General features: G+C 40.8%; 1 protein-coding gene across 4 annotated transcripts; it reads left to right on the top strand.

Annotated features, from left to right (window-relative positions):
- Positions 1-627: 627 nt before the first annotated feature.
- aclyb (ATP citrate lyase b) lies at positions 628-20915 on the top strand. Of its 4 annotated transcripts, XM_079659712.1 has the most exons (30): positions 628-789; positions 2765-2946; positions 5800-5922; positions 7394-7456; positions 8395-8585; positions 9601-9680; positions 9992-10122; positions 10340-10458; positions 11172-11308; positions 11647-11708; positions 12248-12365; positions 12583-12737; positions 13206-13299; positions 13531-13587; positions 14004-14033; positions 15155-15296; positions 15705-15873; positions 15987-16091; positions 16281-16477; positions 16577-16658; positions 16764-16874; positions 16951-17078; positions 17167-17260; positions 17733-17887; positions 18006-18156; positions 18489-18632; positions 18823-18936; positions 19067-19149; positions 19394-19470; positions 19556-20915. In XM_079659712.1, the coding sequence occupies exons 2-30, from the start codon at positions 2788-2790 to the stop codon at positions 19648-19650; spliced, it is 3366 nt and encodes a 1121-aa protein (XP_079515838.1). In that variant the 5' UTR covers positions 628-789; positions 2765-2787; the 3' UTR covers positions 19651-20915. The 4 variants fall into 4 exon arrangements, with proteins under 4 accessions (XP_079515838.1, XP_079515840.1, XP_079515839.1 ...); XM_079659714.1 differs by lacking the exon at positions 13531-13587; XM_079659713.1 differs by lacking the exon at positions 14004-14033.
- Positions 20916-21146: the final 231 nt, after the last annotated feature.

Genomic DNA, 21146 nt, shown 5'->3' with positions numbered 1-21146 from the left:
CTGCTTTAAAAAGTTGATGCACTGTTACAGAGTAAACTGCCTTACAGAATATACCGTGGAGTAGTTTTTAAATGACACCTCAACCAGCTGGAAAAGTATTTCTGCTATATTATATAATCCAAAAACATAATTGTATACCATTCTGAAAGAGGGTTTCCCTAAAGCACAATTTTTTTACAAATGTATTCTCATAATGAAAAAAACCTATGCAATGTGTAAAGAAATAGTTTTGGAAGACTTTATTTTGGTATTTTTTAGTCTAGTTTTATTTAAGTTAGGGGTAATATTTCTTCTTCCAGCACAGATACATTTTTTTTAAAGTGGCTCCTTTTAGAATATTTATAAACAGAAATTATAAAAGAAAACATGAACACAATCTATTAAATGTGTCTAAATTGCAGGAATAGTAAGAATATTAGGGAAATATACAAATAAATAAAAGTTTTGCAAATTTAAAATATTATTGCACAATAAATTCTTACAAAATATTATCGTATAGTTAAATCAGTATTACACCATTTAGATATAAATAAATATTTGGGTGGCCTCATGTAGTCATGTGGGCGTAACTGACGTCATCACGTGACCAGGTTTGGACCAACCAGGCGCCGGCACCGACGTGTAATCGGTCGCAAGATTATGGTGCGACAGTAGGGACGAGAGTGAGGCGAGGTGGCAACTGGCAGAAGCAGACCCGGGTTCAACAACAAGTAGTGACTCTTTAGCTGTGCCATTTTACACCGGGACGTGATTCTTGCACTTCAAGGAGGTGCTACTTTAATTGACAAGGTAACCCCATCCCGTTAAATGTTGTTTTTGTACACCAACGTTAGCTTCACCAGTTAGCAAAAGGCTGCATGCAGCAGTGTTAGGCTACAGCAGTTAGCCAGTCAGACAGGACTTTCAGGTGTAAGATGCTGTAATATCTGATACAACAGCTGTCACCCTGCCTAAGACAGAACAAGTATAACTCCTTATTACTTTGTTTAATTTAGCTGTTTATCTTTGGGATATATTCAAACCACGCATAATTTGCCTGGTGAGAAAAAGCAGAAATTAATCACAAACATAACTACATCAGCTCCCTGTCCTGACCGTCCTGAAAAGCTTGTTGTTTCCCTTTCCTAGCTCACTTGTCGACTTTCGCTTCACCTTATACATGTGTACATCTCCATTCCAGGAAGTTCCTTATTTACGCACAGCACGTTATTGAACTTGCTTTGTTAGCTAGTCGATGCTACTAACTATGTGGAGTGGGTGTGGTAGCTGGTACAGGAGATCCATTCACTGATGTTGGCCTGACGCACAAGATGTAGCATTACAGAATACATGGGGAAAAGTGATGCTATAGCAGCTGAAACAGTACCCCCTTTCTGGCCCCATGTGATGCTGCCGTTGCCTCCTACCAATCCCAGTCTCCTTCATCTCAGGAGCCTGTACAGTGACACATATTTCACGGCTAAATAGCTTCAAACAATAGGCTGGACCCGTGGATTATGGAAGGCTAAACACTGGGACATCTGGCTATGGAAGCATGACAGGATAGCGTGCTAAGCTAAATCCAAGCCAGACAACCCCAGGTTACATTTGACATACCTTTTGCAGACTGACTTTATATGTTGTAGTGCTGCAGCTGATGCAGAAGCTGCTATCATAAAGCTACTGTGAGCATTTGTAAAGCCATCATAACGTGTTATCAGATACACAAAGGCAGGGAGGATATGATGCATGTTAAAAAGGTTCACTGCTTATCTCTGTTTGGTCTTTAGAAGTGATTGTAAAGGTTCTTCATTGCTTTCTACATTATCTCTGATGCAGTATTGTAAGTGACATGTCTGCAGAGCAGGTATGACAACACGTTAAAAACAGGCATTTCAGGATCATCAGTGCAACTTCACATCTTACCACACAAACATAACAAAAGGATAGTTTGCTTGCTTTTTGTGGTTCATATCCTTTTTGTGACTCATATCCTTTTTGTGACTAGACTGAATTGCAAAAACACAAATGCCTCATTTGGTCAAGCTGTGTGACTTTTGATGAAATTGACTTTAACGTTTGTGGATTAAAAGAAGGGCACTATTTATTTTGAATATCATCTTCTCTCTCTATGATGACAGTTTGAAATCCTTAGTGAGATGATGATGATGTAGCCTAAACAGAGACATCTGTTCCCACATTTCCCACGATTTATTCTGCCTCAAGGACACTAGTTCACGCACTATTTCATACCGTTTTAAGTTCTGGTGCATATCCATTGGTTGTGGACCTTAACTCTCTCTTGGTCTGTCTGGATTTTAGAAGTTGCCTTCATTGCCAGCTCAAGTGAATTGTATAAACATGTGACCATTCAGCAGACAGGGAATACTTTTACGCTTTAGCTCAATATGTAGCAAAGGATTTGTCGCTGTTGAAATATCAAACACAAATATTGCTGCCAAAGCAGCAGAAAACTTTTAAAGGTTAGCTTGAACTTAATGAAATATGCATGTCATTAGATCAAAGCTTGTCAAACTAGCTTTGTGAAACATTAGTGTGTGGCTAGGACAATAGGTGATTGATAAAATGTGTCCCAAAAAACAGATGCACAAAACATGGATTTATTATTCAGGATTCACAATTTATTTCTATTTCTATATTTGTTCCGAGGAATGCAAAAAAAAACGAATCGATTTGTCCTGGCTTTTGTTTATTTTATCCACCAATGTCGACATGTGGTGATGTTGTAACTCTGAAATGAACTGTCGGCCTCTCTCTCCTGAAGGTCCTGTGCTATCCAGCGCCACCATGTCAGCGAAAGCCATCTCAGAGCAGACGGGAAAAGAGTTCTTGTATAAGTATATCTGCACCTCGGCGGCCGTGCAGAACCGCTTCCGCTATGCCAACGCCACGGCTGAGACCGACTGGGTCCGCCTGGCACAGGATCATCCATGGCTGCTGACTGAGGTGAGGCTGCAGAGAAAGACACAACACATCCTTCTGCTCGCCTGTCTTAGTTTGAGACTCTTTCCTCTGCTGATTGAAGTCATGAGGCTAATTATCTACTGTATGTACTGTGACTGTGTGCATGATTACCTTCACAGTGGCATGTGATGTATCTAGATCAGGGGTTCCCAAACTTTTTCAGCATGAGACCCAAAACGGAAATGTTGTGGTCCTAAGGGACCCAAGCTCAAAAAATGTTATGATTTTCCATAATATCTACATTTATAAACAAAGAATCCAACACACCATGAATTTAAAATGTAAATGAACATATTTATTTAATTATAAAAGTGCATCGCAGCAATTAGGTTTCTCACCATAACAACCTTCCCTTTGAGCTTGCCCAGAAGAAATAAGGATCAAAGCAGAAAGACGAAACATGGGACGTGCAGTCAAGTATATACAGTACAAATCAAAATTATACAATTATCAAAAGTGCAATATTAAGTTTGTCGCTAGCTCAAAAACTATGTAGACACAATTTTAAACTATTTTAAATAAACAAAGAACAAACATGTTGTAAACAGAAAGGGACAAAACACTAACTGAAGTGCAGTCAAGTGTATTCAGCTAATCACAGGTGAAACCACATTTAAATGATAAGAAGTGCAACATTACGTTTGTCACTAGATCAAAAACTATGTACACACATTTTTTTTAAAACACTTTTAAATGAAGAGAGCTGTTTTAAAACACTGAGAGACAAAGAAACTCCAACACTTGGCAACTGATTAACTTTTTTTTTGTGGAGACTGACTTGATAGGATGCCCTCAGTGCCCCTCTGTTCCCTTTGAATGCCTGAAAATAACAGAGAAGATATTATCATTAACATTGCTGGGTTATTGGGTGATTTTTAACACCAGCCGGCGTACGCTGCATACCCAATGTGGACCTGGCAACCGCATTTATAGCGCATTACATTACATGTTACTTGTTAGACGCTTTTATCCAAAGCGACATACGTACTCAAAACCCTGGAGGGGATCCCCACAGAGGGATTTTGACAGGGTTGTTGCACAAAAGATCTAAGCGTGCACAGAAGAAATCTGAGAGCAAACAGCTGAGTGCAAGGAGAAGGTTTTAAACTGGAACACAGGAAACAAGCGAAGCAATATATCTGAGTGCAAGCGTACAGTTTGAACAGAAGCAGAGCAAATCTAAGCGCAAGCAGGCACTATTTGAGTGTGAGGACAGGGTTTGAGGGAAAGAAATACATATTCTGAACGTGAAATCAATAAAGTATGCTCTCAAATTTTAAAGACCACGCTCTTGAATAAAGATAGGGAATAACCCCCATATGTATTCCTATGTGCATCACACTGCAGCAGTCACGTCCGTGCGGCTGATACTTGCTCTCGCTTTCCTTCTCATACTGCCTGTCACTTTCCCTCTAATCTTCCTGTGGTTATTGTTTCTGTTTTTCTCCCGGCCGTTTTAAAAACATTTTTAGGCTAGTGAAAGTTGAAACACCGCTCTATGCCGCTGCAGAATGAAGTGGACTCGCGGGAGCGAGTAGAGGACGAGCGAGAGCGCGCAGCTGGCGGTCCGCTCCGGGGCTCAGTCTGCATTTCATCCAACTCTGCATTAACGAAACAATTTCACAACAGACCCTGACAAACTCACAAACACACAAAACAAATGATTAAAATGAGTGACTTACTTTTCCGCCGTCAAAACACTGCTTCTTGAAAGACTCTTCTTTGCAGATGAAAAAATCCTTGGATTTGTCCCGATGCAGAGGATGTTTTGTTTGGAGACGCCGGTCCAATTTATTCATTTTCAAGCTTTCGTTACTGAGCACCTCTCCACACACACTGAGGCCACTCCTCTCCATTTCTAACAGCTTTTGTGAAGCCAACGTTTAAAAACTCCTCTTTGTATCGTCTTTTTGCCAACATGCACAATCGGGATTAATCCACAGACAATAAACAGACAGCGTGAAAACTTTCGCGGGGGACGCGTCAGAGCTGCTACAAATACTATCTTTTATTTTTTGTTTATTTGTATTTAGAAAATTAAATCATTCAATATACAATGCTATATTGCATAATTTCATTTTCAAAATAAAATACAAAGATTATTAAAAAAAAATGTATTTGCAACGCAGCCATCAGCTCTGATGCTGTGTGTGTGTGTAGCAATGCATTTAACTGGCGACCCAATTAAAACGGGTCCGCGACTCATTTTGGGTCGCGACCCTGAGTTTGGGAAAGGCTGGTCTAGATGCATTATTTGACTGTTGTTTTAGTAGTATTAGGGGTACCACTTTACAATAAGACTACCCTTATAAAGGGTTTACGAATACTTTATAATTCATTTATTAATAAGGTTGTGAACACGGGATCAACTCCTGAACAACAACAAAAAGCCTGTGTTTTATCCAGTTTGTACACAACGATGGAGAAACTTAACAAGCAGCAGTGGTCCACTGAAGAGACCAGCTACCTACTGGGAAGCTGGTCTTCCGAAGAGGTACAGAGGAATCTGGAGCACAATCGGCCATTGTTGTTGTCGGTGTCAGCTGTGAGGGGTTTCTGCTCGGTTTGGCTTTATGAAGCAGGCACGCAAACGGTTACGTCATGACGCAAACGATGACGCAATGACGCAGCACCAGTCGGACTCTGGGCAGTGTAAAAAGAGCCGGAGCTAAACCGAAGAACCGGTTCTGAACCTGAAAAGCTCTAGCACGGAGCTTGAACCGGAGTTGCGTTGGTGTGAATGAGGTATGAGAGTTGTATTTGTCACACCAGTATCGGTGCAAATCTGTGCCTTTTTTTAAATAATTGGCTGATCGTTGACTTTCTTCCTTACAGCGGCTGGTGGTGAAGCCAGATCAACTAATCAAACGGCGGGGAAAGCTCGGGCTGGTGGGCATCAACCTGGACCTGCAGGGTGTCCAAGAGTGGCTTAAAACCCGTATGATGAAGGAGACCACTGTGAGTAATCTCTCTGTCTGTCTTAGTGAGCCTTTAGACAGAAAGCAGCCCAGCATTACCTTTTTTAAAGGCGATGAAATATGATCCAGGAACTCTAGCTGGAGTAACAGATCCAACACACTGTTTATCAGGCACCAACAAACCAAGCACACGTAGATTAAAAGTAATCTACCAGACATTTTTTACACTCCCTTCATGACATTCCGAAAGCAGCTTTAATGGTCATCTGGCTGTTTTGTCATCCTGACAAAGAGTAATCAGTCTTTTTTACTAAAGGGAAAGCTGTTTGTTGTTTGTATCCCTTCCCTAATCAAGTTTTTTACATTTTCTCAGAATTTGCTTGGATAAGTATCAAATACTTTGACCGTGTATCCGCTCTCAGATAACTTTATTATCTTCATTTCAATCCTCCGATATTGAAATATGTGGAATAACAGCTGACATAGTATGACTGGTATGTGATGTTATAAAAAAGACAAAGAAGTCTCATTTAACGATATAAATGCATTGAATCTTAGATATGTTTAGCACATGGGGTGTTTCTGAAAGTCGAGGAAGGATGCTCCAGAGCCATTATTTCAAGCATACTACGTCATCGAGTGCCGCCGAAGGACTGTTCCAATCTCCAGCATACTTGGAATTCCACCGAGGCCGGCGTACTTCGTAGCGAGAAATTTCGAGGCTGCACATGTGTAGACTCCGTGGTCTTAAAATCCCCACAATGCTTTGCGCACGGACCAATTTCCAAATCTTTGGTGGGAATTGCGCTCCATTAAAGGCGGGTCCTCGCATATGACTCACACCTGTTAGCCTGTTCCACAATTCTTCGTTTTCCGAGGCTAGGAAGGATTCTTGCCTCACTTCTGAAGCAAAGAAGACATGTGCTACCAAGCAAGCGTCCTCGACATTGAGAAACACCCATGGTCTCTGCTTCTCAGGGAGACTCTTCTGACTAATTATGTCATAAAATGAAGATAACAATGCAGTAAAACCGTCCGAGCCATGCAGTAAATCACATCTTTTGTACAGTAGCTGAAAAGACTGTACGCTTCGTTTTCTTGTGCATTAGTCCCAGCATGTGGAGCTTTTATGTGCAGGAGGCTGGTGTGTCCAGTGCCAGAGGCCATGGGCTTATGTTTAGATCTGCCCGGTCAGAGGTTATATAATGTCAAGGAAGAGCATGGACTATTTCTGGTCCACCATAAATGCAAACATGCCGTGCTGCACTTCAAACAAACTGTCTCCATTCTACCAGTAAAAAAGGAAAACTCATTTGCTGGCCAGACATGCCCTTCAATGAGCTTTTTTAGTATAATTTGTCATTCTATCATCTTTCTTTAAATAGAAAAAAGGGCATGGGGAACATAGAAAAACTGGGTGTGTAGATCTGACAGCATTATAAATTTAAACCTGGGAGGAGTATGAAATGACATGTTTGGGTTTGATGACATCAAATGTTTGTCTTGAATAGGTTGGAAAAGCAAAGGGTGTGCTGAAGAACTTCCTCATTGAGCCGTTTGTTCCACACCCACAGGTGATGTATGCTACGTTTCTTGGGTTTCATCATTTCATATCCTGTTCTGAAAGTCAAGTTAATTTGTTTACCCTTAAGTCACAAACAATAACCCCTAGTTATCTAGTGTGTCCGCGGGGTCTTAAAAAGTATTAAAAGTTGATAAATCAATTTAGCGAAAATTAAGGCTATTAAAAAGTATCAAACGGCATTTTCCAAGGTATTACATTTCGTAGCTTGTTTTCAATAAGTATGTAAATTGTCCAAAGAGGTTGTATTCTACAGTCTGGCTGAATGTAATCATTGCGTAGGTGTGTAGTGTGATTCTGTGTAGTTTATTTATGGCAGCCCGTTGGATTTGACGTCATCTGAACAGGACATCGCACGCTCACTGCTTGATAGCGTGCGAAGATCTGTTTACACCAGTTATGGGGAAACAACATCGTTATGGGGAAATGCAAGTTTGAGTCCAAATGGTTGGAAGATAAGGAGGAAGGACAATCAATACTGTATATAGGCAATGTGAGGTAAGGTGTGTCGCCAATGTAGCCGGTTAAAACTCAAAGTGGCGATGAGGTCTTAACATGTATGGAAAGGGTCTTAAAAAAGGTCTTACACTTGACTTCAGGATTCCTGCATATACCCTGTTAACCCGCTTAGCAAGTACGTCAAAGCTCCAGGGCAAAGACACAAATATGTTTTTGTATTCAGGTCATGTGATTAGGTGGTTGATGCCCTCACAGTTTTGTGAAGAGAACAAACTAAGACTAAATAGTGTTGCAGTATGTGTCACCCATGACTGTGAGAAAACATGCCTCAAGGTCAGCTCTGTTAAAATGGGGAGCTAAATTGGATATTTGTCAAACAAGCTCGTCAGCTTTTTGTAAACAGTCGCTCTGCAGTTTGCCAAAGATATCTCTGTGTATATATGCTTGAACTCGCTGTACTGATCTACCCAGGAGGAGGAGTTTTATGTGTGTATTTATGCCACACGTGAGGGCGACCAAGTGCTTTTCCACCACGAGGGAGGAGTGGAGGTGGGCGATGTGGACGCCAAGGCTGAGAGGCTGATGGTGGCAGTGAACGAAAAGCTGAGTGAGGACCAGGTCACTGAGCGGCTCCTCACACACGTTCCTGAAGACAAGAAACAGTAAGGACACATGCTTTCATTTATTTTCCATCCACACTATAAGATCTACAGCAGTCAACTCAACCCAATTTCACTTCAGAGATACTTGGATAAGAGGTTGTACCCCCTCATGTATTAGGCCATTGCTACAAATACAACACTATGATAAGCATCCATATTTGAAATCATGATATATAGTTATTGTCCCACCTATCACAAGCTGTGTTTCCTTTAACTTCATTTGAGTGTTTTTAGAAGTGCTGCATTAAAGCAGAAAATGAAAATACAAAATGAAAACGTCTGAATTGCCCGTGTTTTTGCACCTTCTTGGATTTATATTTCTCCAGACAGCATAAAACAAGGCAAAATGAACTGCTATGAATGAACAATTTTAAGCTTTCCCATTTAAAAACTAGCCCAGTTATAAACATTCGGAAGAGTTCACCATTTTTCTCTGACTTGCCACCTCTAACCTCAAACCTTCTTCAGTTCCGTTTACTGCCAGATAACAGCCATGCAGAAAGTGTAGCATGTTCCACAAAATGGTGATGAAACTAAACTTTTTGCAGGGTAGTTTATTGCCTCACTGCTGGTGGATGAACGTGCAAATCATTTGCATTTCTGTTTTGCAACATTTTAAAACGTTTGCTTAAAATAGGCTTATATCCTAACCTGGTTTTGGATGATTCCTTTTGTAACTGTTGCTACATTTTTCTTCCAATGCATCAAAGATAGTCTCTCTTCGTTGTAGCTTGTGTAACCTTGAGATGTGTGTTTTTAGATTTGTTTTTCCCTTTTCCAAATATTATCCCTGGGGTGCAGAGGACATGCTGATCCCTCTTTGATGCAGCAAAACATTTGTTTGCTTCCAAAGGCAGAGTGTGTGAAGAAACTAGTCAAAGTGTGATCCACTCTGAATTAAATGACTGCTGCACTGTATGTTATAAGTGGCAGCACTTAGCATAATATGTTATGTAATATATGAATGTTCTTAACGTTTCCTCATTTTAATGGAATGTTTTTGTTTTTCTTAAAGAGTCTTAGCCAGCTTCATAGTTGGCCTCTTCAACTTGTACGAGGACCTCTACTTCACCTACCTTGAGATCAACCCTATAGGTACAAACTGTTCAACTTCAAAGACGTTAGGACACTAAGAAGTGAGATGAAGTGTCATTCTTCACTTTGGGAATATGTCAAGTATTTTATTATTCCAACTGCTCAAATTGACCATTGTAAATTCAACAGAATGAATTAAGTACTTTGAGGGGATTCATTATTAATTTATGGGAACAATTTACTAATGGTGCATATTAATGATGCATTTCAAAATGTACCACTGTGGCATATTCTTCTATAACATCTTCATCTGAGAAAAAACATGAAAACATCACAATAATAAATAGCACAACTTTTATTCTCTTAACCAGTCGTCACCAAAGATGGAGTGTACGTCCTGGACATGGCAGCCAAGATTGATGCCACAGCAGATTACATCTGCAAGACTAAATGGGGGGATGTGGAGTTCCCACCTCCCTTTGGCAGGGAAGCATATCCAGAGGTGAGATCTGAAGTATAGTGAAGAAGTTTTTTATGCACATGTGTGTTAAGATCTATTGGGTTGAAATGCATCACACAATGTGTAGTTTTGGACCGCCGCAAATATATTAAAAAGTCCAAAACCTCTAGGTTTGGACCCTAACCCATGAAACTGAAGTGCAACATTGTTATGCCCTCCTGCTTGGCCTTATTACCACTGTATGATTTGTCGTGTGCAGGAGGCATACATAGCTGACCTGGATGCAAAGAGTGGAGCCAGTCTGAAGCTGACGCTGCTGAACCCTCAGGGCAGGATCTGGACCATGGTGGCCGGGGGAGGGGCTTCAGTAGTCTACAGGTACACCAATCTTTAATAAGGGTTCATATCAAACTTCTTTAGCTAACGAATCTGCTTTGCTGGATTAATAAATATATGGAGTTTTTAATATTGTGTGAAACTGTCATTGCTCCATGGCTTAACATGTATATTTTCTACTTTCTTGTTTAGATCTAGTTTTGTTTTATTGTAAAATGCCTTGTCTCTTATGCTGCTGCAACACAAACATTTCCCAAATTGTGATCAATAAAGTACCATCTTATCTTAAAATATAAAGGGATTTTATTTTGCCTCAAAGCAAGTTTTTGTTTGGAAAACAGCTGTTATTTTAAAGGCTGCAGAGGTTCCCAGGTTCAAACCCCACTGCAGTCAGCATATCGCTGTGTCCCTGGGCAAGACACTTCACCCCAAATTGCTCCTGTGGGGATTGCCCACAGTATTGAGTATGTACGTCGCTTTGAATAAAAGCGTCTAACAAGTAACATGTCATGTAATGTAAACGGGTGAACACCTATCACTAAAAGGGTAAATTAGCTAAAGAAACCAAAGCCACCTTTCATACCAGGCTGTAGACGTATTTTATTCTGCTGCAAAGTTTAAAATGTAGGTATATGTAGAATGACTCCCTCTTGAAGCCAGCATTAAGTGCAGTTTTTGCACCGTTATTTTTAAACCAAAAGCAACAACTAAAATGTGAACTCAGCACTTAACCATCCATCTTTCCTCTTCCTTAGTGACACCATTTGTGACCTGGGAGGGGTGGACGAACTGGCCAACTACGGAGAGTACTCCGGCGCACCCAGTGAGCAGCAGACCTATGACTACGCTAAAACAATCCTCTCCCTCATGACACGGGAGAAACATCCTCAAGGTCGGTGCAGCAAACACTCGTTGAGACTTGTTTTTCCCCAACAAGGTCAATAAAACAAGCCACAAAAAGTCTCGGGAGACAGACTTTAGGAAACCAAGCTTGACTGTTTTATATTAATAGAATGTTTGCTTTGGACTTTTCCAAGTTTGCTTTAAGCAATAAAATGTGGGTTCTGCAATGTGACCTTCATGTTTTTGTTAAGATTGTCACAAGACCGCTGTTCACTGTGTGTGGGATGCCAGCAATAGACCTCATGGCTGTCACCAAACTGTAACTGGGGTGTCGCATTTCAGTCATGAACATCTTCCTAACAACACTACTCTCTCTGTTTCCTGCAGGGAAAGTGCTGATCATCGGAGGAAGTATTGCCAACTTCACCAACGTAGCAGCAACATTCAAGGTGAAACTCATAAATATAGGAAAAACATCATGAAAAGTAAACCCCAGTCCAAATCTTAATATAGGTCTTTAAGTGTGTTTAAGCTAGGGTGCGTAACATCGGAAAAGATGGAGTGATATTTTTAAATGATCCAACCCCAATACACAGACCAATAGAGTGGTGCAGTGACGCGTCCTTACAACCGGAAGTAAGCTGCGCATGGGTACCTTCCGGTTTCCTTGACAAAAAAGCAATGCAATTTCTCCATAGGGTTTTGGAAAATAGCTGGAAATAAGGTCTGTTGTTGACACGCATTTAAGAGACGGAGATTATCCGACTGAACAAAACGTGATCCGTCTCTTAAATGCGTGTCAACCACAGACCTTATTTCCAGCTATTTTCCAAAACCCTATGGAGAAATTGCATTGCCTTTTTGTCGAGGGAACAGGAAGGGACCCATTCGCAGCTTACTTCCGGGTTTTAGGACGTATCACTGCACCACTCTATTTCCGTCTCTCTGAGCAGCTGTTATTGACTGACACCTTTCTCTCTCTCCTTAGGGCATTGTCAGGGCAATCAAAGACTACCAAGGTCCTCTGAAGGAGCACGAGGTCACCATCTTTGTTCGACGTGGCGGACCCAACTACCAGGAGGGGCTGAGGGTGATGGGAGAAGTAGGTGAGTGAGATGAAGCTGAAGGTGACAAGAAAGAGACCAAGACAAAGACTCGTTTGTTACTTTAGAAATGCTTGATAAACTGATTTCAGCGTCTGAAATAAAAGCGGCAGGCACTGATAGTCAACCCCGACTGTCTTCCAGGAACTAATTGTCATTAAAAGAAATGTAACATATTTATTTGAACAGCTATGTCTCTGTTGTTTGTCTCTTTCTGCAGGGAAGACCACAGGTATTCCTATCCATGTGTTTGGTACTGAGACCCATATGACGGCCATTGTTGGAATGGCTCTGGGCCACAAGCCGATCCCTAACCAGCCGCCGATGGACGCTCATACGGCTAACTTCCTCCTCAACGCCAGCAACAGTGCAGCGGTACTTACATTCAGTCACACAATGAGAGAACATTTGACATGACCTGCAGCTCTTTTATTTTAAACACATTACAGATGTCATATTGCTTGAGATTAATTTCAATGTGCCAATTGTCCAGTTGGATGGAATTCACATTTTGAGCTGTCCTTATCCTGCATGTTCAAACACTATTTAAGGTTTGGAGTTTGTAACTTGCTTGAATAGCTCTATTGTGAAGCCTTACAGTTTTCTTTTTTTATGGTCTGTCCGCTACTCGGCCTTTTTGTTTGTCAGCTGTGGTTTTTCTTTCAAATGTATACCTTTCACAGCTATAAGAACTGGTGATAAGCTCATACATTGCATGTGTGCACTGGAATGTAAAACGTATACTGTAAGGGGGAAATGGTTGGTTCCCTGCTACCATTTCTTCTTGCAAGCTTCCGTAAAGCTTTCAATAACATGAATGTTTCTCTATTTCTTTTGTACCAGACTCCAGCAACAACAAGGACAGCTTCATTCTCCGAAGCAAGGACGTCTAACGATGTCACCCCGGCTAAAAAGTGTAAAGCAGGTCTTCCAGCAGGTAACTAACACAGTGTTACTGTAGTCCACTGTCTAATGAGCACAACCCCATATGTACTCGTACGCTTTTTCATTTCACTGATCCCTGCGGCCTCTATTTCTCCCTTCCCTCCCCCAAATGCTACTTTTCTGCTTTTTAATTTTCATTCAATTTGTTCCTCCTCCTCTTCTTTGGTTTGCTGCACAAACTGTGTCCTCTCACCCTCGTCCTTTTCATGCTCGTTTCTCTAAGACTCTCTTCATTCTATACTGTGGCCTCTGAAGAATGTGGTCATAGGCGATTGGAAAGGTAAGTGATAGGTGTGCCATGCCCACACTGCGCTCGGCTCCTTGTACCCCTCTACGTGTGTGTGTGTGTGTGTGTGTGTGTGGGGGGGGGGGATGGGTGTCTGTCAGTTTTCTAATGCATTATTACAAGATTTGTTTGGAAAAGCTTTGCATCTTTAGACTTTTTGTTGTGTAGGGGAACTGTGTTGTAGTATTAATAAGTTCAGCACAGGCTATTTCAAAGTAAGATTTCAATTTGGGCTTTCTCTTTTTTAAAGTAAAGGCATGCTCTGTAGCAGCTGAGCTTTGCATGGTGTTTCCTCTGGTCTGCTTTTATGAAGAGATGACACAGTTTACAGAATGCACTGAAGTCTGTTTTATGAATGAAGATGCACTCATTATGTTCTCATTTTGTGTTCCTGTCCCGTTGGGTCACAGAAGCGATAGCCTCTTCAGGCTGCAGCAGAGGTAGGGAAGGGTGTGAACAAACCTGTCCTCCTGCCCTCTCAGCCCTCTTCCCCCTGCCTTCACATTTTTGTCTTTTTTTTTGCTGATGTTTCCCCGCAATCTGTTCTGTTTAGCTGTTGTTAGGGTGGCTTACTCACCTTTTTAAGGGTGGCTGTTTTTTCTGAACATACATTTGTCAAGGAAGCATACATCAACAGTGACATTGGTGAATAATTCTTATATATTATAAGAATAAACAAAACTATGATGTATGACAGCCTAAACGAGTCAATCATTTTAACATTGGCCTTACCCTTTTAAGGCCAGCACATCCTTATTCAAATCATTTTTATCAAAATGGCAATGTGGCTTACTGTGGGGGGGGAAAGTGTCAGAAATCCCCCGCAAAAACTCATCATAATCATTTTAATATATCTTTTGAAAAAGGATAATTGACTCTTATAATGCAATATCAGTCAAATTATTCCCAATTATTTTTTTTACAAAGGCAGTGAGTCTGGAGAGAGAGGAGAGACTTGCGAGACTTTAAACTAATGTGTGGCATGATGGTGACTAACTGAAAGCAAATTCCAAACCACATTATGCCCTAACATGACAATCTGCATTTTGAACCGAATACATACTACTCTGGGGGTTGCTTTATCTGGACCTTGCTTTGAAATATGTTAATTGAATAACAAGATGACAACTTTATCATCACAATCGAGGCTTACAGCTTGTAGGGTGATTTTTACAGTGCTAATTTTTACAAACTCAGAGTAAAAAATGTGAATATATACATATACATATATATACACACTACATAGACTTTTAGGTGGTTACAAATGTGTGGGGTTTATATTACAATGCACATATAAAGACCTGCCATGTCAATATGGCCGGCAAACTGCATCAGAGAAACATGGCCTTCCTTCTGGAGCGATGTTTGTTATGGTGATGAGTTTTTTTCTCTACCTCCTGTGTCTCTGTTGTTACCATTTGCATTCCTGCTGTTTTCCTGAGCCTGAACCCCCCTCCCCCTCCCCCTCCCCCTCCCCCTCCCCCTCTTGCCAGTTGTGATTTTTATTTCTGCTTAAATCGCCAAATTCATTTTCTCTCTGTCTGACTTCTCTTTCTTTCAGCTCGAGCCACCACGCTCTTCAGAAAACAAACCAAGGCCATAGTGTGGGGTATGCAGACGCGTGCAGTGCAAGGCATGCTGGACTTTGACTACGTGTGCTCCCGCGACGAACCCTCTGTGGCAGCCATGGTGTACCCCTTCACGTAGGTTCCCCAAGATCTTAAGTTTGTTTAAAATCAGTTGAATTACAGGACTTTGTATTCCACTGATTATCCCAAAATCTCCACAATGTTGCAAAAGTATCCTCCTTATTTCAGTTTCAGTGCAGACATCATGTGGCGTTGTCTTATAATGTGTGTGTTGTTGCTACCAGATCCAAATGATAAAAGAAAAACTACACAGATCACTTTGTCACATTGTGTAAAGAATTAAGCAGACATTTCTTCCACCCATACATTAGTTTTGTATCCTAATATCCTGCTTTAACTTGTCAGATATGCATTCTTTTATCAAGTCATATTTTACCTTGGTTAAATTGATCTGAAGATAAACCTGTACTCGACTATACACCAAATATTTGTATTTATAGTCTTCTGCCTTGTGTTGCGTAGTGGGGATCACAAGCAGAAGTTTTACTGGGGTCACAAGGAGATCCTGACCCCCGTCTATAAGAGCATGGACGACGCCATGAAGAAGCACCCCGAGGTGGACGTCCTGATCAGCTTCGCTTCACTGCGCTCAGCCTTCGACAGCACAACGGAGGCCATGCAGCATCCACAGGTACAAAGACTTACTGTAAAATATGCTTAAATATATGCCCATACATCACTGCATAAAGGTTAAGGATGCAGTTCTACATGAAAGTCATCTCTCTCATCTGATTGTGTTTTCAGATTCACACAATCGCCATCATCGCTGAGGGCATTCCTGAAGCTCAGACAAGGAAGATAATCAAGATGGCAGACGAGAAAGGTGTCACTATCATCGGCCCTGCTACGGTATGATTCATATCTCACCAAGAGATACAAAAAAAGGATCGCTTTCCAAATACTGCTGGTAGACTGTCAATGCAGGTGTCATTGTTTTTGTCTGAGTGTATAAACGCTTTTAATAATCAGGCTGTAAGCGGAAAACGATCAAATTTACAACTGGCACACATATGATACCCATTCTTTTTTGTGTCCTAGGTTGGTGGCATCAAGCCGGGTTGTTTTAAGATCGGCAACACAGGTGGCATGCTGGACAACATCCTGGCTTCCAAACTGTATCGCCCTGGCAGCGTTGCTTATGTGTCGCGCTCCGGGGGCATGTCCAACGAGCTGAACAACATCATCTCCCGCACCACAGACGGCGTCTATGAAGGTGTGGCCATCGGGGGGGACAGGTAAATAACTTATTAGCTGAGGAGTGATGTCTGTCCAGTTAAAAAAAACCTGTTGTAAAACTGTTGTCTTTTTTTTTATTTTTTTTATAAATGTTCCAGATATCCAGGATCCACCTTCATGGACCACGTCCTTCGTTACCAGGACACTCCAGGTGTTAAGATGATAATTATGCTGGGAGAGGTGAGAGTTGCTCCACTAATGTTTATATTTTCAGATTAACCTCAACACAATGTTGTTTTTCTGTCATTTTGCATTTTTCAAATCTCTTTCACTATTATAACCCAGATTGGAGGCACAGAAGAGTACAAGATCTGCCAAGGCATCAGTGAAGGCAGGATAACCAAGCCTGTGGTGTGCTGGTGTATTGGAACCTGTGCCACCATGTTCACTTCAGAGGTTTGGTGGCCACAATGATTCAAAAACATGCTTGAATTGAGTTTTTGAGCTCAACCTGTCTCACTGCCATCTTCAGGTTCAGTTTGGCCATGCAGGAGCCTGCGCCAACCAGGCTTCAGAGACAGCAGTAGCCAAGAACCAGGCCCTGAGGGACGCCGGCGCTTATGTACCAAAGAGCTTTGATGAGCTGGGTGATGTCGTCAAGTGAGAAATTCATCACACAGTCACACCACAGGATGTCATTGAATAGTTTGGGGGTTTGAGCTGATTTTGTGAATACATTGTTAAACAGGACTGTTTATGACGAACTGGTGGCCAATGGTACCATCATTCCTGCTCAGGAGGTGCCCCCCCCTACAGTGCCTATGGATTACTCTTGGGCCAGGGTAAGGAACTTTATTATTACTTCTTAGAAAAATGTGGCTTATTTTTCCCTCTTTTCTTTCAAATGCATCTCTGTTGGCCACTAAAGAATAATATGTAGAATCTGGTATAATTACAATACATTTGATAGGATAAGGTAAATGTATAAAGAGAATTTATGTATAAACTATTAACACATTTTGACCTTTTGGACGTGGTGCCTAAAAGTCGAAATATTAGACTTGTCAGTTTCCTCTGGTGGACAAAATATGTAATGGCGCCACTGTTTCCATTCCCTCTGCATACAGTATAAGCCAATACTGATCTCTGCTATAAACTGTAATGACATTTTCACACAGTTACTTTTACCTATCTTAATGTTTCTAATTTTCTTTAAAGCACTTTGAATGGCCTTGTTTTAAAAGGTGCTATATGAATAAACGTGCCTTGCCACCCAGTTATTATTGATTTAACCCTCCTCTGGTTCTCCTGCAGGAGTTGGGTCTGATTCGTAAACCAGCCTCCTTCATGACCAGCATCTGTGACGAGCGAGGCCAGGAGCTCATCTACGCCGGAATGCCCATCACAGAGGTCTTTAAAGAGGAGATGGGTCTAGGAGGAGTGCTGGGCTTGCTTTGGTTTCAACGAAGGTCAGTATGACGCCTAGACTACAACTGGTGATATGTTACCGAGAGAAGAAGTGTCGACTGGCTTCATTTCCTACACATAGATCTGTAGAGGAATAAGCTGTGCTGTGTTTGTGTCTAGGTTGCCGCGCTATGCCTGCCAGTTCATTGAGATGTGCCTGATGGTGACAGCTGATCACGGACCTGCTGTCTCTGGAGCACACAACACCATTGTCTGTGCTCGTGCTGGCAAGGACCTTATCTCAAGCCTCACCTCGGGCCTGCTCACCATTGTAAGCACTTCTTAGACACTTGTGCACATGTACCATCAATACAAGTAGTAATGTTGATTTTCTTTAAAAAAAAAATTGCTGTAAAGTTGCAATGATGTTTGAGCCTGTGATGAAAGCCCTTAATATAAAACATTTGTATTGAAACAAGTGAAAGTTGGATCTAAAGACACATGCCGTTAGCGCTTATTTCTATAGGTTCCACCAAAGAAAACACAACATAAATCTAAGAAATTGTGACTTTTACAAGAAAACAATGACAGAAATTATGAAAATGCTCACCTGTCATCACCTATCTCCTCTGTACTGAAGCATTGTTCATTCATGAATTCCAGGGGGACCGTTTCGGAGGCGCTCTGGATGCAGCTGCAAAGCAGTTCAGCAAGGCATTCGACAGCGGCATGGTGCCGATGGAGTTTGTCAACAAGATGAAGAAGGATGGCAAGCTGATCATGGGCATCGGCCACAGAGTCAAATCAGTAAGCGGTGCTCAGTTTCTCATACTCTCTCAAGTTACCTCATCAAGCTATATAAAACAATGGCACTGATTAATGAACACAGCTGTTAAGATTATGCCTAAGAATAATTATTGTTATAGTTAAAATCAAACTAAATGAATATGTACAGTTAAGAGCTTTCATTAGAAATAAAACATTTTTCTGTTTTCAGATCAACAACCCAGACATGCGTGTGCAGATTCTGAAGGACTATGTCAAACAGAATTTCCCCTCCTCCGTAATGCTTGACTACGCCCTAGACGTAGAGAAGATCACCACCTCTAAGGTACTTGTCAGCTTTATTATTAAAAGTGAACAACATTTGAAACGCACAATGTTTTCAATGGGACTATTTCAACTTTTTTCATTTGACATTATATAGTGCAATTTACCGTTATTCCTTTGACATTTTTCAGAAACCCAACCTGATACTCAACGTAGACGGCTTTATTGGTGTTGCCTTTGTGGACCTGCTCAGGACATGTGGTGGCTTCACACGGTAAGAATAAAACTGCAAGACATATTTTATATTTCTACAATAGAATTGTTCAATATAGTCATTAATTATCTCTGAATACACCAGCTTTCACATGAGGAACCTCATCTTCTTATGACTCTAAACTATTTAAAAATCCATTTTATTAAACTGAAACTTCAGAAGCCAAAAGTGCATTGTCTTTTCTCTGTAATAGTAAACACACAGTCGAGTATTGTTTCTCACATGAATGTTGAACCGGTTCCAGAGACGAGGCTGACGAGTTTGTGGAGATCGGTGCACTAAATGGGATCTTTGTCCTTGGCCGTAGTATGGGATTTATTGGTGAGTTCCATTCCAACAGAGCCATGATCATTTGTAATATAAATTGTAAAAAGAAAACATCTAACTGGTCTTTTTCTTGCATTAGGGCATTACCTGGACCAGAAGAGGCTGAAACAGGGTTTGTACCGCCACCCGTGGGATGACATCTCATATGTGCTTCCTGAACATATGTCCATGTAATCTCTGCATCCCAGAAGAGGACGCGCTTCCAGATGTGACTGCCCAAATGGGTCAGGCAGCATTTCACATCTAACTTAAGGTTTATGTACTCTCTCCGGTTGTGATAAACTGTAGCCTTGGGGAAACTGGGCAGGGTCATTCTAGAAAAAAAAAGTACTGTCTGGCTGAGGGATATGGGAAAAAGTTTTCAATCTAGTTTTTATGGAAAAAAGGGGAATTATATTTTTAGATTTAGTTTTTGACAAATTATTTAAAGTATGCGATGTAACTTATTCAATTTTGACCACAAACCCAAACCACAGCTGTTGCAGAAGCACCAAATCAATTGGAACTTTTATTAAAAAGGCAAAAACTGCGGGATTCAAAGCACATTTCAAACCTGACCCCGGCATTACGCTGGCTGTTCCGTTAATCTTCAGTAAAGGCTACTGATGTGGCATTTTTCAAGCTCTACCATACCATGTCTTTTTTTTTTTAAACTACTCAAAATAGTTTATAACAAATGATTTGATTTAGTCCACAAGAAAGTGAGCTTGATTATGCTTTCTAAGTATTGCACCTTAGTTAAAACACGTTATAACGCAAATAATGTCAGATTAAAACTCCTCCTTCGGTGTTCACCCCATTAGGAAAGGTCCTTTTTAAACCAAAGTCATTATTAGGGAATTTGTCATCTTTGTTAAAAGTGAAATGTTGTTACAGGTCCAGTGTTGGATATTCCAGAGCTAATCAAGCTCATGTTTTGGAAAGGAGGTATTCTACTGAGATAAAGGAAGTAAACAAACAATCAAATGATGATTTAAGTTGTACTACACTATTGCCTTTACAAGAACAACCCTGGATGTAAACCAGTGGTTGAAATTCATCGGTTACTGTCAATTAGATGCAGTTTTAGGGAAGTCTTTCACACCAAGTATAAATTGAACTTTTTGTATTCTGAATAACTGTCAGAAAACAGGAAAATGTAGAAGCATCAGAAGGGGAGTGACAAAGTGCTTCATGAATGAGCCCTTTGAGTCTTTGAAAGCGCATTTCTGTGAGGGACCATGAAAGCGGTTTGCTTTACTTGGGAGAGTTATTGCACATAATACAAATAATAATACAGTTCTGGCTTGACACCGACTCAACGCTTTGTTACCACCCACTGTACGGCCTGCTGTGTTCGATCTTTGTTTTGCTGTTTCTATTTAACTGTGAAAAAAATGCTTTGTTTTTTTGTAATACGCTGTCGTATAATAATAAAGAACTTATTGTTTTACTTTTCATTTTTGGCTGAATAATGTGTGTATAATGTCTAAATATTTTTTAGGTCCAGTAAAGATGAACAAATCCTCTGAAACACTCCTCCATCAAAGTGTATGAAGATTTGCTCTTTTGTCAAGTTGTGGTTATTTTCAGTGGGAATGTAATTGCTAATGAAACACTTGATTTATCATCTCCAAAGAAAAACATAGGGAACATTTTAATTTCAAAAGTAAAAATGTTGAGGTTAATAT

The sequence above is a fragment of the Notothenia rossii genome, assembly GCF_949606895.1.
Source record: "Notothenia rossii genome assembly, chromosome: 11".
NCBI classification, from domain to species: Eukaryota; Metazoa; Chordata; class Actinopteri; order Perciformes; family Nototheniidae; genus Notothenia; species Notothenia rossii.
This window is presented reverse-complemented; position numbering and strand designations above follow the sequence as displayed.

Bases quoted from the DNA above. Each gene is read 5' to 3' on its own strand.
- aclyb (XM_079659712.1), top strand. From the start codon at position 2,788: ATGTCAGCGAAAGCCATCTCAGAGCAGACGGGAAAAGAGTTCTTGTAT. The intron at 5,923-7,393 runs GTGAGTAATCTC...TGTCTTGAATAG, and splicing joins GTATGATGAAGGAGACCACT to GTTGGAAAAGCAAAGGGTGT. The intron at 13,588-14,003 runs GTAAGTGATAGG...GTTGGGTCACAG, and splicing joins GGTCATAGGCGATTGGAAAG to AAGCGATAGCCTCTTCAGGC.